The 15,558-nt window shown below is 42.9% G+C and overlaps 2 protein-coding genes across 2 annotated transcripts in view; both read left to right on the plus strand.

Annotated features, from left to right (window-relative positions):
- The window catches only part of LOC132978317 (mucin-5B-like), a 42,987-nt gene extending 36,221 nt beyond the window's left edge, over window positions 1–6,766 (plus strand). Inside the window, exons 44-52 of the mRNA XM_061043426.1 lie at window positions 216–403; window positions 645–751; window positions 876–916; window positions 3,186–3,571; window positions 4,547–4,645; window positions 4,938–5,066; window positions 5,165–5,204; window positions 5,305–5,425; window positions 6,361–6,766. Coding sequence (XP_060899409.1) covers window positions 216–403; window positions 645–751; window positions 876–916; window positions 3,186–3,571; window positions 4,547–4,645; window positions 4,938–5,066; window positions 5,165–5,204; window positions 5,305–5,425; window positions 6,361–6,565 — 1,316 coding nt within the window. The 3' untranslated portion in view covers window positions 6,566–6,766. The remainder of the gene's footprint in view (window positions 1–215; window positions 404–644; window positions 752–875; window positions 917–3,185; window positions 3,572–4,546; window positions 4,646–4,937; window positions 5,067–5,164; window positions 5,205–5,304; window positions 5,426–6,360) is intronic.
- Window positions 6,767–10,712: 3,946 nt separating this feature from the next.
- LOC132978699 (cAMP-dependent protein kinase inhibitor alpha-like) lies at window positions 10,713–14,629 on the plus strand. Its single transcript, XM_061043971.1, has 3 exons — window positions 10,713–11,019; window positions 11,481–11,671; window positions 13,114–14,629. The coding sequence occupies exons 2-3, from the start codon at window positions 11,509–11,511 to the stop codon at window positions 13,182–13,184; spliced, it is 234 nt and encodes a 77-aa protein (XP_060899954.1). The 5' UTR covers window positions 10,713–11,019; window positions 11,481–11,508; the 3' UTR covers window positions 13,185–14,629.
- The last annotated feature ends 929 nt before the right edge of the window (window positions 14,630–15,558 follow it).

Raw genomic sequence — 15,558 nt, forward strand, 5'->3', positions numbered from 1 at the left:
AGCTGGACAACCATCTGGTACAACTGGAGGTGGACCTGGACAACCATCAGGTACAACAGTACAAGGACCTGGACAACCATCCGGTACAACTGGAGGTGGACCTGGACAACCATCAGGTACAACAGTACAAGGACCTGGACAACCGTCAGGTACAACTGGAGGTGGACCTGGACAACCATCCGGTACAACTGGAGGTGGACCTGGACAACCATCAGGTACAACAGTACAAGGACCTGGACAACCATCAGGTACAACTGGAGGTGGACCTGGACAACCATCCGGTACAACTGGAGGTGGACCTGGACAACCATCAGGTACAACTGGAGGTGGACCTGGACAACCATCAGGTACAACAGTAGGAGGACCTGGACAACCATCCGGTACAACTGGAGGTGGACCTGGACAACCATCCGGTACAACTGGAGGTGGACCTGGACAACCATCAGGTACAACTAGAGGAGGACCTGGACAACCATCAGGTACAACTGGAGGTGGACCTGGACAACCAGCAGGTACAACAGTAGGAGGACCTGGACAACCATCAGGTACAACAGGAGGAGGACCTGGACAACCATCCGGTACAACTGGAGGAGGACCTGGACAACCATCAGGTACAACTGGAGGTGGACCTGGACAACCATCAGGTACAACTGGAGGTGGACCTGGACAATCATCAGGTACAACTAGAGGAGGACCTGGACAACCATCAGGTACAACTGGAGGTGGACCTGGACAACCAGCAGGTACAACAGTAGGAGGACCTGGACAACCATCAGGTACAACAGGAGGAGGACCTGGACAACCATCAGGTACAACAGTACAAGGACCTGGACAACCATCCGGTACAACTGGAGGTGGACCTGGACAACCCTCAGGTACAACTGGAGGTGGACCTGGACAACCAGCAGGTACAACAGTAGGAGGACCTGGACAACCATCAGGTACAACTGGAGGTGGACCTGAACAACCATCAGGTACAACTGGAGGTGGACCTGGACAATCATCAGGTACAACAGTACAAGGACCTGGACAACCATCAGGTACAACTGGAGGAGGACCTGGACAACCATCAGGTACAACTAGAGGTGGACCTGGACAACCATCAGGTACAACTAGAGGTGAACCTGGACAACCATCAGGTACAACTGGAGGTGGACCTGGACAACCATCAGGTACAACTGGAGGTGGACCTGGACAATCATCAGGTACAACAGTACAGGGACCTGGACAACCATCCGGTACAACTGGAGGAGGATCTGGACAACCATCAGGTACAACTGGAGGTGGACCTGGACAACCATCAGGTACAACTAGAGGTGAACCTGGACAACCATCAGGTACAACTGGAGGAGGACCTGGACAACCATCAGGTACAACTGGGGGAGGACCTGGACAACCATCAGGAACAACTGGAGGTGGACCTGGACAACCATCAGGTACAACAGTAGGAGGACCTGGACAACCATCAGGTACAACTGGAGGTGGACCTGGACAACCATCAGGTACAACAGTACAAGGACCTGGACAACCATCAGGTACAACAGGAGGAGGACCTGGACAACCATCAGGTACAACTGGAGGTGGACCTGGACAACCAGCAGGTACAACAGTAGGAGGACCTGGACAACCATCAGGTACAACTGGAGGTGGACCTGGACAACCAGCAGGTACAACAGTACAAGGACCTGGACAACCATCAGGTACAACAGGAGGAGGACCTGGACAACCATCAGGTACAACTGGAGGTGGACCTGGACAACCAGCAGGTACAACAGTACAAGGACCTGGACAACCATCAGGTACAACAGGAGGAGGACCTGGACAACCATCAGGTACAACTGGAGGTGGACCTGGACAACCATCAGGTACAACAGGAGGAGGACCTGGACAACCATCAGGTACAACTGGAGGTGGACCTGGACAACCATCAGGTACAACTGGAGGTGGACCTGGACAACCATCCGGTACAACTGGAGGAGGACCTGGACAACCATCAGGTACAACTGGAGGAGGACCTGGACAACCATCAGGTACAACAGTAGGAGGACCTGGACAACCAGCAGGTACAACTGGAGGAGGACCTGGACAACCATCAGGTACAACTGGAGGTGGACCTGGACAACCATCAGGTACAACAGTACAAAGACCTGGACAAACATCAGGTACAACTGGAGGAGGACCTGGACAACCATCAGGTACAACTGGAGGTGGACCTGGACAACCATCAGGTACAACAGTACAAGGACCTGGACAACCATCAGGTACAACTGGAGGTGGACCTGGACAACCTTCAGCAACAACTGGAGGAGGACCTGGACAACCATCAGGTACAACAGTACAAGGACCTGGACAACCATCAGGTACAACTGGAGGAGGACCTGGACAACCATCAGGTACAACTGGAGGAGGACCTGGACAACCATCAGGTACAACTGGGGGAGGACCTGGACAACCATCCGGTACAACTGGAGGTGGACCTGGACAACCATCAGGTACAACAGTACAAGGACCTGGACAACCATCCGGTGCAACTGGAGGAGGACCTGGACAACCATCAGGTACAACTGGAGGAGGACCTGGACAACCATCCGGTACAACTGGAGGTGGACCTGGACAACCATCCGGTACAACTGGAGGTGGACCTGGTCAACCATCAGGTACAACTGGAGGAGGACCTGGACAACCATCAGGTACAACTGGAGGTGGACCTGGACAACCATCAGGTACAACAGTAGGAGGACCTGGACAACCAGCAGGTACAACTGGAGGAGGACCTGGACAACCATCAGGTACAACTGGAGGTGGACCTGGACAACCATCAGGTACAACAGTAGGAGGACCTGGACAACCAGCAGGTACAACTGGAGGAGGACCTGGACAACCATCAGGTACAACTGGAGGTGGACCTGGACAACCATCAGGTACTACAGTGCAAGGACCTGGACAACCATCAGGTACAACAGTAGGAGGACCTGGACAACCATCAGGTACAACTGTTGGTGGACCTGGACAACCATCAGGTACAACAGTACAAGGACCTGGACAACCATCAGGTACAACTGGAGGAGGACCTGGACAACCATCAGGTACAACAGTACAAGGACCTGGACAACCATCAGGTACAACTGGAGGAGGACCTGGACAACCATCAGGTACAACAGTACAAGGACCTGGACAACCATCAGGTACAACTGGAGAAGGACCTGGACAACCTTCAGCAACAACTGGAGGAGGACCTGGACAACCATCAGGTACAACAGTACAAGGACCTGGACAACCATCAGGTACAACTGTTGGAGGACCTGGACAACCTTCAGCAACAACTGGAGGAGGACCTGGACAACCATCAGGTACAACTGTTGGAGGACCTGGACAACCATCAGTTACAACTGGAGGAGGACCTGGACAACCATCAGGTACAACTGGAGGAGGACCTGGACAACCATCAGGAACAACACCTTTTGTACCTGGGCCCTGCCAGGAGTGTTACTGTGGCCCACATATGGATCCAATTACCATGGTGAACATCATTGAATGCAAACCTATTGTTTGCAACACCAACTGCTCTGAAGTAAGCTCATTTACAAGTTTCACAAACAAATGCATGCACAATTATTTATCTTTGCAAAAGTTTACTCAACAGAACACAACTGGATATCTTTTTAAAAGGGGGTGTATGGAGTCCCTTTATTAAGCAAAGGCATATTTTTGGAGTAACATGAATCAAAAAAATCAGCATGGCGTCTAGCTTTTACCTGCAGGAATTAGCCAACCAGTACATGTTCTATTTGATGAATATATTATGCTTGCCTTGCTGTCTTCCACCCTTTTTTGATTTGATGCCATTAATTGCAGCAGTTAACATCAAGAAGGTCCACAGCATCAGGTAGTAAGCAATAACTAATCAACAGAAACATTTTAGATAAGGAAGCAAATATAGAATCCAGATAGAAAGCTTGAGGGAGAGACAGGAACTCAGCAGGCAAGGTCCAATAGCAGTATAACTAGTAGCCGGTCCAAGTCTGAGCCAGCCCTAACTTTTGCGAATGGGTGCTGTGAAGGAATATATATAGACTGTTCCCAAAATTGTTTTTTTGGGGGGGGAGTTGAAGGACATGTATTGATAAAATAGAAGTCACATATTCCTAACAGTTGTGCTGGATGTCAGGCCGATGCCATCTAGGACAGTTATATCATTATATCATTAGATAAAGTCTTTCTGAGGTGTTTGGTGCCAAGCACAATAACTTTAGTTTGGTTGAGTTTAGAAGCAAAAGATGTCTGGTTATCCAGGTGGTTATGTCCTTTAGGCATGCTTCTAATTTACATATTTGATTGATGTCATCAGGCTTCATTGAGACGTATAGCTGAGTATCATCTGCATAGCATTGAAAATTGGAATTAAAGTCTTAGACTGAGAGAGAAATCAGGTTTTAGAGCACATATTTTCACTAATGTATCAAAAAGTATTACAATAGCACATGATGTCATTGCTGGAAAAAAAATGTTTGGTAATTTATGTTCTCCTCCCTCACTCCATTTCTAGGGTTTTGAATACCAGGAGGTACCTGACCAGTGTTGTGGCAAGTGTGTCCAGAAGAGCTGTATCTTCATCGCTCTTGACAAATCAAGACATGTAATCGAGGTTAGTTATGTAGAAGTGTTAGTCTTTCACACATTATTTAAAGGAATAACTGATAACTTTTAACATTTGTGTTATACATGAATGCTACAAATAACACTACCTTCATCTTAAACATGAATGTTTTAAATAATATGAGTTTAAATTACACAAAGGCCAGAGCCTCTCTTCGACAGTTAGACTATTGGTAAACTTTCTTTGTTGTAAGGTAAAGCTTGATTGGCGGATGAGCTGAGAAGGATAAAGATGATCAATGTTTTGGCTTACTTATCTTCTGCTCTCTCTTGTAATATAGATCAACGAAACTTTCACTCTTGCTGATAACAAATGTGTGGAGTATGTCTGTGAGAATATCAACGGACAGCTTGTTACTAAAGAGAGAAAGAATATTTGTCCTCTCTTCAACCCCTTGGACTGTGAACCTGTGAGTAAATCAGACCTCTGCAGCTCATACGCCTGCTCTGTCTCAACACAGATTGTCCATGTCTTACTCACACCATAACATGTGTCTTCTCTTTTCAGGGCACAGAGACAACTGACCCCAGTGGATGCTGCAGAATCTGTAAGTTAGTGGAGTCAAAATATTTAAATGATAATTCAGGACAAAGCTGTGTCATTATTAGTGCGTGTTGCAAATATTGAACTGTTGCTGTGTCTGACAGGCACTATGCGCAGCGTCTGTGAAATCCACAGTAAGCAGGAGATCATCAAGGTGAACAACTGTGAGAGCACGAAGCCAGTCAACATGACATACTGTGCTGGACACTGTGGAAGCATGTCTATGTGAGTCTTTTCATTTCCCTATATGACATTTGACAGAAGATGGATTTGTTTGACGCCAATAATGTATATGACTGACTCACAGGTGTTGTGTCAGAATACAAACTTACCATAAACTTCCAAAAGTCAGAGATGACACAAACACACTGACTGATCCAGTCAGAAGGAGACTACCAACTCCTGTGTTCTGTGGGGAGGGGAACTTGCTTTTTCTGTCATGGAAGTCTTGTGGTTTTAAAGAGTTTATTCCGGTATTCCCTGCAATCGGTGCACGACCATATAAAACTCAAGGCGGATTGTCAAGACTTTTTTTAAAATTTGACAGTGTACGCCAGGCTAAAGCTGCATACCTAACCCTGCTCGTGAGCAGCTATCCCTACACTTAAACGGAAGCTTTTACTTCTGAGCCACAAATATTCTTGACCAACATGAATGTCTCACTGAGCCGATATAGACTGAGAGAAAGACAGAGACCTGCCCAGGTGTGATTCATCAGAATTAGCTAATCTCATTCATTAACATTCACACACGTTGATGAAGTAACGGGAGCAACTTGGGGTTAGGTGTCTTGCCCAAGGACACAGCAGACTTTTGGCTGCAGGAGCTGGGGATCGAACTCACAACCTTCTGATTGATAGATAACCAACTTAACAAACCTAGCCACAGCCAAGTGAACCAACAGCAAATCTTAGTTGTCATATCTCACAAAGTAGTACATACATGCCATCAATAAAAGTGCCATGCTGGTACGTGCAGATCTAAAAACTAGAATGACTTTAATGAACAGACAGGTTTTTCATTTTGGCCTAGAGGATGTTCTATTTTTAGTTGAATCTGCTTTCACATTGAAGAAGTTTTAAGGTCTGTGAGTAGATGCAGAGATGACAGGAGCAGTTCAGTGAATAAAGTTACAAGCTGTTGTCTGTGTGTGTGTGCAGGTATTCTGCTGCAGCTAACGCCATGATGCATCAGTGTGAGTGTTGCCAAGAAGCCAAAACCAGTGAGGGAGAGGTGGAACTCGAATGTGACAATGGCACCACGGTCCCGCACAAATACACCATGGTGGAGAGCTGTCTGTGCAACAGAGCAGTGTGTGTAGGAGGAACAACCATTGTTCCAGCGAAGCGCCGCAGGAGGCGTTGATTGCTGACTCACTGCTAACATCCAGACTGAACCCTTAAGACACGATACAAGACATGACCTTTGACCTTCTTATTTTCAACAGCTTTCATTCTTTCAAGCCAATTTGTGCTCTTTGTCAGCGTCATAACATACTAATTGTGATGTAATCTTTCTTCCTTCAAATCATTTCTATTAAAATTTGACAACTGCAGCATAAAAAAACTGGTTTGGACATTTTTATTGATTGGAATAATAGACACTGTAAACAGAGCAGGATGAACTTTGAAAAGGTTCCAGCCTGTTCACTAAAGAACTGCATGCTTTTATTCCCCTAATGAATAACATTCAAGTCAAACCATTAAAAACAACTTGAAGAGCATGTTGCAATGTAGCATTCAAAATAGCTATCTTATGATTCTGTTTTAACAGTTATAAAAGCTCACAGACAGAAGAGTAATAACAGAACTTACTGGTTATTATAGAAGACTTTGTTTGTTAGCCTCACGCAAACAAAACGTTAGCCTCATAGCATAATTGTCTAAGTCATATTTTAAGGTTTTCAGAAAAGAAAGAAAAACACATTCCAAATATGTGACTCGAGTCCACACCTCTGCAGTTCCTAATTCCTATGATCGACTGAAAGTATATTTAAATTATTGAAAGTTGAAGAAATATGAGCTAGCTTACCAGATGAATAGAAGAGACGAGCTAATGCTTCACTTGTGGTCAGATGAGACCTGTTTTTCAAGGGGGCCGCCATCTTTGGAGCGTCACAAATGCATAAGTCAATGAGATGACTTAGGCAGATAGTGATTTTGGAATGTAACAAGCATTCTGTTCAGGACATATCCAATAATGCACAGTGAATCAGCAGTGTTAGGAGAGTAGAGTTAGGCAGGTATCACAATTTGGCCAAAATATGATTTAGGCAATTGTGCTATAAGGCTAAAAAAAGGAAGTCAGGTATTTCCGAATGGCAAACCATGCAAAGATCATTTTGAACCTGAAGTCTAAACTAAAAGGAATTCTTGGAGGTCATTTAAATATTCAGTATTTTATCTAAGGGAGATCAGGTTCAACATGTCCTGGCGGACTCTAATCTGGACTTTTGAGCGAGACCAGGGGCCTGTACTACAAAGCATGTTTAAAATACCCAGGATATCTTTGGGTTATCTGTCTTCACTAACCCTGACATAAGAGATTGTGCCTAACAGTCACATGAAGCTTGTTATCAACCTGATAAGTAAATCCAGAGTTTCCAAGAACACGTTTATATAAAAGGGGCGGAGTTAGGTTCCTATAACCTATCATAATCATCACTGAGTCAGCAGATCGTCATACCTAACAAACGCTGAACAAACTATATAATAATACAAAGAAGTTAAAGACAAACAGGCTCCCAAAGTCTAAAGTTACACAGCTGCAGGAACAAATGCAGGAAGGACAATGGGCAGAAAAAAATAAAAATTGGGAGAGTATTAATGTGCAAACATATTATATTTTGTTCCCATAATTCACCTTAGAACTGGCGATTATTACGCCTGTTTTTTTCCCTTAAATGGATGTGACTCTTTCATGTGGCGTTTATAACAGTTTGAGAAGTTATATTTCAGCTGCAGCTCTGGCGATAATAAACAGAGGGGCATGGAGACACTAAACATAAAATATGAATATATGATTCACAGGCCCCAGGTTTAAAATTTTAAATTAAAAAAAATTGCATCAAATGACAAAAAGCCCAACAAGACTCACACATACAAGTAAAACACTTATAGATGTAATAATAAATCAAAAGTCTGTGGCACACCGAAATAACTTTACTGTATTTTTTTGGGACGCACCTGAGAACGTGTTTAAATGGACTTGGAAAATGGACTTGAGCTTGTATCGCACTTTTCTAGTCTTCCGACTACTCAAAGCACTTTTACACGCATGTCACACCAACCTATTCACACACTGATGGTAGTGGTCTTGCCCAAGGACATATCAGACTTGTTGCCCAGCTGGGGATTGAACCCTCAACCTTCCACGACTCTACCAACTGAGCCACAGCCTGCAAGCTGTGCACGGTGTACCCTGTTGGCCACTTATAGATCTAATGTTTACCAATAAGCCTCACTGACTGACATGACATTATAATTTATTGACAGTCCTGTCTGAGTATAATTTGACCCTAATTATCAAGAAACATTTAAAATATTTAAATTGGCCCAAATAGAATTAATCTACAGTAAGCGATTAGAAAGAACATGAATGCCACAGCTTGAGAATGAAGTAAATAATATGAAGTGGGATTCAGTTGTACAATCATGTGATTTTAATAAATGGAATATTTGGATGGACTCAAAGACAATTAATCAATTTACAGAACCACTAAAATCCGGCAACAAAAGCTCCATCTCTCCCCTGGATTGACAAAGATATCTGTCAAATGATGAAAAAGAGGGACCTTGCTTTAAAAATTATGCACAGATATTTTTATTTTAAAAGGACAAAGAAAAACAAAGACTACCTACTTTGAGAAGTTAATCGTACAGTCAGGGGAAAAGCTTCTCTTTAAGGAGACATTTTAACAGGCTCACTAAGTGAGAGTCTAATCTGAGAAAATGTGTAATCCAATTAAAGGTAAATGGTGTGATCAGCTCTCAAAGCATAGCTGCAAATGCATTAAATCCCTGTTACATACAATCAGTGGAGGAGCTGTCAGCAAACTTCCAACCAATAGTTCTGTCAGACATCTCAGTGAACGAGACATCAGACGACTTTGTCTTCACACAGACGGATGAAGGCAAAATAAAGCCTACAGTATATCACAAATAATCAATTAAACAACTCCAAGGCTAAAAATATACTTGGATTAGATACTGAATTTATAATGAAGCATTCTGCTTTCATGAATCCCATAATGCACATGATAAATGTATCCATTATTGCTGAATCATTTCTCAAACATTTAAACATGGAGATAAAACTCTAACCCTGACATAGCCTGTATCTACAGGCCAATCTCAATTGTTCCTCTCAAAAGTTAGTGGCAGAGCAATTGATCAATTTTCTTGAAACAAACCAGCTTCTGTAAATGCCAACAGAGCTCCATCCACTTCCTGTGCCTGCGGAGTGTCATCAGCCCCCTGTTCATGCTGACAGTGCTGGGAACCATTTCTAGAATGGAGGGTCCATCCGGATTTTCTCGGTGGACCGGCTGACTCCTGGTTCTCCCTCAGCGGTCTGTCCAACTCCTCCTGGTTCTCCTTCCTTATAGGCAGACAGGGTCGGTGATCCGGCCTGTGAACTGTTCCTGGTTTCCCATTGGTGGTCCGGAAGTCCCCTCTCTGCCGCCAAGCCTGATCAAGTCCAATCCTGCTCACCCCATCTGGTCAGCCTCCCAGCGGCTCCCTCAAAACTGCATGGTGCCCCTATTTGCCTCCTAGCCGCCCTACAGAACCACTATCCAAGTTTAGTCTGCCTCCCAGTCATCAAAAAATGACACTTTCCCTACGAGAACCCAATACTTATCAGAGCTAACTGCGTCAAACAGCAGACATAATTTCTCATTAATCATTGGAACCAGAATCAGAGTTTGGACTTTACTCCTCTGACTTTCTTTTAAAATGCAAAATGGTAATCATTTGGCAGAGGCAGCTCTAATTATTTATGTGGACAGCAGTGCCATCATGTGGTAAAAAAAAATAAACATATAGCCTATGCTATATACAAACAAACATATTTATCTGCTGGTTCATTGTTTCCAGTTTAATATCACATTGTAATGGGGAGCCAACTTTTGACTATCAGATCTTATCAGGTAATCTTTCACTTTACAATGAGCAATTTAGTCCAGACCGAATTTTTAAAATGTCTTCTGGAGTCTTCATTTAAATAAAATAAGAATTTAGAAATTGATGTTGCATTCCCCTCTCTGATGCGTCCATTCAAGCTACAAAACCTAGTCTCTGCATTATCTGTGAGACACTTAGTAATGTTGTTTTTTCACCAAACTACTTCAAAATAAAAAATAAAAATGCCTTGAAATTGCAGGGTCCTAAAAACTACGAGGCGATCATGAATGCAACACGAGCCTCGTTGCTTCTCAGCCTCTCTTCTTCTCTATCATCCTTTTGTGTCTCTTGTCCAATCGGCGCAGAGCTGTGGTTTCCTGAACGCTCATTGGTCGGGAAGGAGGAAGATGCGAAGGCCATGGAGAACAGATAGGGGACTTTACAAACCATCCCACTGATGAGATTAATTTGGTGAAATTAATCATATATATTGGGCTCGTCGCGGTTTGGAGGTCGAGTGGAAGGTCTGTGGATTATTGCGCACTGGTCAGGCCGGTGTCGGCATTTTTCGTTTTGTTTGATGTGTCGTGTCGGATCGTTTGATGTGATGTCGGGCCCGCCGCGCGGATTTGTAGGTGAAGTCACTCCCTAGAAATGTAGCTCGGGGTTACAACACGGACAGAGCTATCACTGAAGGTAAGAAAAGACAGAAACGGGGAACTAGACACGATGAAAGACGCCATTAGGTATTTTAGGACCTACTTCGAGTAAAATAATAAAAACATATTGACCTTAGGGCCTTACTATGGACAAGCTGCGTGGTTTAGCATGAGACTGTTAAACTGTGGAAATTAAAATACTCCCATGTGTCAAGTTCTGCGTTTATTTAGCTTAAAATAGTGAGTTTGAGTTGTATAGCCTAAACAATATAAAAATGAGACAAAAACAGTGAACTGCCATCTTAGGTTGTCTTAGTCAGTGTTTTTTAATCACTGTTGAAAAGTATTATAATAAATGTGCAAAAGACATGTATAATATCAAGGTAAGTGCAGCCCTCCCTTTCTTTAATGGTAAGTCCGCAGTTTCAGTCAAGTTCAGACTGAAAGACCATGTGGAGGTGTGTGTGGTTTTTAATCACTCCTTCTGTCCTCTCACAGGTATTGCTGTGTGGACGATGCCCAAGCGATGTCTGATGTTGAGGCCACGTACGCAGACTTCATCGCCTCTGGCAGGACAGGACGCAGAAATGCCATGCACGACATCCTGCAGAGTCCCACTGACCCCGAGGGACGAGAGCTGCCCCTCACCCTCTCTCTGTCCCAGCTGCACATCAACGCAGGAGGGGGAGGTAAAATAATGCCTTATGCTGAGGGGGCTTACTTTGGACTGGCAGTCATTAAACTATGAATGGAATTCTGTATTTTATTAATTCAGCTTGTGCTATGTTAGTTCTCTAGAGTTTGTGTGTGTTAAGAAGAAAGAGAGGCACTCCTGATGAAAACAGGAAATATATCCTACAACCTGTTTTAAACCAACATCATGCATATGTTTGAGGCATATAAGTAAATAATATTCATATAGCCTACAGTTAAATATTTTTTAGTTTGAAAACTAGAAATCTTTTCCCAATATTCAATTGGATGAAAAGATCTCTGCGTTAAGTGTGCATAAGAGTCATGGTGGAGCTTAAATCAACATCACTCTTTTACGAAAAAACCTGGCGGTTCACAGCGCATCACATTTTGTAACTTGCACAATGCGCTTTGTCTGATAGGAGTATCAAATGTGTAAAAACTAGGGCCAGACCGATATCTGATTTTTGGGGCCGATATCGATATTGGGGAGAGGAAAAATCTGATACCGATATATTGGCCGATATCTTTCTCAGATCAATTTTTTTCGATCTGTAGAGATGGATTGATTTAGATATAGACATTTATTGTGTTGATCCCTCAAATGCAGTCATCAAACACTTGAGGAAAAGAAAGACATTATAACTTAGACAAGATGGTCACTCAACTGGAATGTATCTTTGCATGTACGTGCATCTCCGCTTGACACTCTGCTAGTGTAATACAACAATACTCAAATTAAATTAAATTTGTCTGGAAAAAAAATCTAGTAATATCAGTTTTCTGTGCTCAAATTAGCCGTTACTGATAGTCAGCGGATATGCTAATATCGGCTGATATTACTGGCTTGCAGATTGATTGGTCAAGCTCTAGTAAAAACACCAAGCCACAACCTCCTGTGTTGAAAAATGTAGCCAATTTGGAAGTGCAAAAAACTTCAGTTCCTGGTGTGTCCACTTGAGGCCTTCTGCAAAATCCCAGAAGTCCCATTAACACCCATGTTAAAATTCCCATTTTGACTGCAGGAATGCACATGATTACAGCCTAGTACAAAATACGATTTTCATTGGTAAACACTGTAAGAGCGGGATGGATTTTTTCTTAGATCTCATCCGTTTGGAGTAAATCAAAGCTAAGAACTGAGAATACATTATTAGAGATGTGGCTGATTTGACTGACAGGTGGGGGCACATTGTAGCTTTTTGCCAGGAGGCTTAAGGCCCGCCTCAGCTCCGACTCTTTCACTTTAAAGTCAAAGGTCCAGGTCGACTGAAATGTAGTGTGAGACAGTATGTCCAACATGGCAACTGCCAATAACTAGTGGGTGACGTCACTGCGACTACATCCATGTTGTATCTTTGTTGTGAAAAACATGTCATCTTATAAATTATTATGTCTGGCGTAAATGTATTCAGATTTTCCTTCCTTTTTCCTACAGACGGAGATGACACTGATGACAGCCAGAGCTCCTCCTCCGCCCACAGGAAGGCAGAGCAGAGGAACAGCTAGCCTGCCCGGCATTCCTGCCGTTAGATGGAGAGTTGCGAGAGGGATTCCAGCCGCCAGCGTGACGACTCCGTTCGTCCAGAGCAGGCTGGTTGTTGGAGGGTAGCATCACTGCAGCTGAGGTGCCTATGAGCATGGCGTTGACCCCTGAAATCCAGTGTAGAGGTGCTGTGCGGTGATGTCTTCACACAGTGCTCTCATGCTCCTGTGGCTCTGCTGTGCACTAGTATAACAGGCTGATGGCATGGTGTGTTTTTCACAGTTGAAGTAAGCAGAGGGACACATCTATAGCTCTTTTACAGCTGATTATAGTTTCAGTCATAGTTAGCACACAAACAGGCTGGATGACTGGAGGAAAAAGAGAAATCAGACAGAGTCTTAGTGGGTTTTGTACATTTGCAGGCAGTTTGTTAGAGCACCGAGACGTGCTGATGTGATGGCTCACAGTGGGAGTAGCATGGTTAGTAGTGATGGTGGTAGAGATTATATTGCCAGTTAATGGCTTGTGCTTCCTTTTTAAATTGAGAAACACTGAACAAACACACACACACTACTTTATACGTGTAAAGGTGTGTTCACTGACTCTGTTGTGTTCGAAAGGACACAACCCGGTAATATATCATGTGTGTGAAACTGCAGATTATTGGACGGCACTGAGTTGGTTGTGTGAGTGTTCTGTTAACCATTAATACACATACAGTGAGCATGGTGACACTTTTTAATAGCTCGAGAAGATAAAAGATAGTGGTGTACTTTCTTTCAAGATGTTTATACTTTAGTTTTTGTATTACTCTTCTATTAATGGCATTATAATCACAAGGAGTTGGACATTTTAGATAATTAGCTTGTTTTTTTTTTTATCTCTGACCGAGATGTAGAGGAGAGGATTGATAACGCTTTCTTGTCATCAGAGTCATTCAGAGGGTTAGCTTAGCATAGGTTTTAACTAGCAAGTAGCTAGCCTAGCCTAGCGTTGTCTTGGAATAAGAAAATCTGCCAACCCGCACCTCTGAAGCACATTATTTAGATTCACAGAAGTTAAATAATAACTACTATAAATGAACACTTAAAGCTATCACTGTAATTAAATGGGGAAAAAATGAAGGTTAGTTAGCGTTGGAGGTGCTGAATTATGTTTACTTAAGACTGAGCCAATATACTTTTTCAATCTTAATATTAAGCTAAAGCAAAATCTGTACATGTGTGGTATAAAAGTCTCTTTTGATTCCTCCTGTACTGTACTTCTATTTTATTTTCTATTTTATTCGAGTATTCGTTTGCCTGCAGATGAGCCACATGTGTTCCTACTTTTTCCATTTTATTTTTTTATTGTGTTCTTTGGTTTCATGAAGGTTATTTTAAGTGTTTAGTACAACAATTGTTCATTAACGACCAATAAGCTAGGGAGGCTAGTAAGGGAAGATAAGCTAACCTGCTGCTGGCTCCTGCTACACATTTCGTGTACATAAAGTGAATAGCTACAAATCACGCAGTCTTACTCTCAACGGTAAAATTAAGAAAGTGTTGTTTTTTTTCACAAAATGTCCAACTACTCCCTAAATGTACATATGCAATACTCAGTGGAGCTTCCAGTGATCTAACACGTGAATGTGAAGTCTTCTGTTTTCTGGAAACATCCCACAATCATGACCCACAGAGACCATCATGCATGCACTGTTCAAACCGTGTGAATCGTTCATTTCTCCCCCAGTGTAATCTTGATGTAGTGCTGCAACTTAACTCTCTCTCTCTCTCTCTCAGTCTTAACACGTGCTGATGAGAATTAGGCAAACATAACTGTGTTTTATAAAAACGTAACCAATCAGGTTTTCAAGTCGTAAACTGCCGTGTGACTGTATAGTGACTCTCACTGCAACGACACTGTGTGAACCCTGCTGGTCATAACTCAGCATGTAGACAGACTGCAGGTGCATGGTTTCTGATCAATGTGTAGTTGTTTGTCTGACTGCCTGTCGTCATATTTTTTACCCAATGTGTCCAAACTGAATAAAGAAACTGGTCACAGTAAAATGTGTCTGATTGTGTCTTATTGTAACTCTGCCGTTTGGCCAACAGGTGGCGCTCTTTATCAAACATTACAGGACAACATGCATGACACTCAAGCTATGGTGAAAAAAGTGCTGTACAGATTTTGAAAGTTTTTTTGTAACAATAATACATTTAGGATAAAATATTTTAATTAATGAGGAAAAGTCATTGGAAGTTTGAATGTTTGTAAAAACTCCTTCAAGGGATTCTGTTTCTCATACATTTAATACATTGTTGTCAAACTCTTTCCTATTTTAAGAAATAGCAAATGTGTTCGACAATATGAACACTAAAATACTGTTTGTCTTCTGTCCCCCAGTCTGTGTGT

The sequence above is a fragment of the Labrus mixtus genome, chromosome 8 (assembly GCF_963584025.1).
Source record: "Labrus mixtus chromosome 8, fLabMix1.1, whole genome shotgun sequence".
Classification (NCBI taxonomy): domain Eukaryota; kingdom Metazoa; phylum Chordata; class Actinopteri; order Labriformes; family Labridae; genus Labrus; species Labrus mixtus.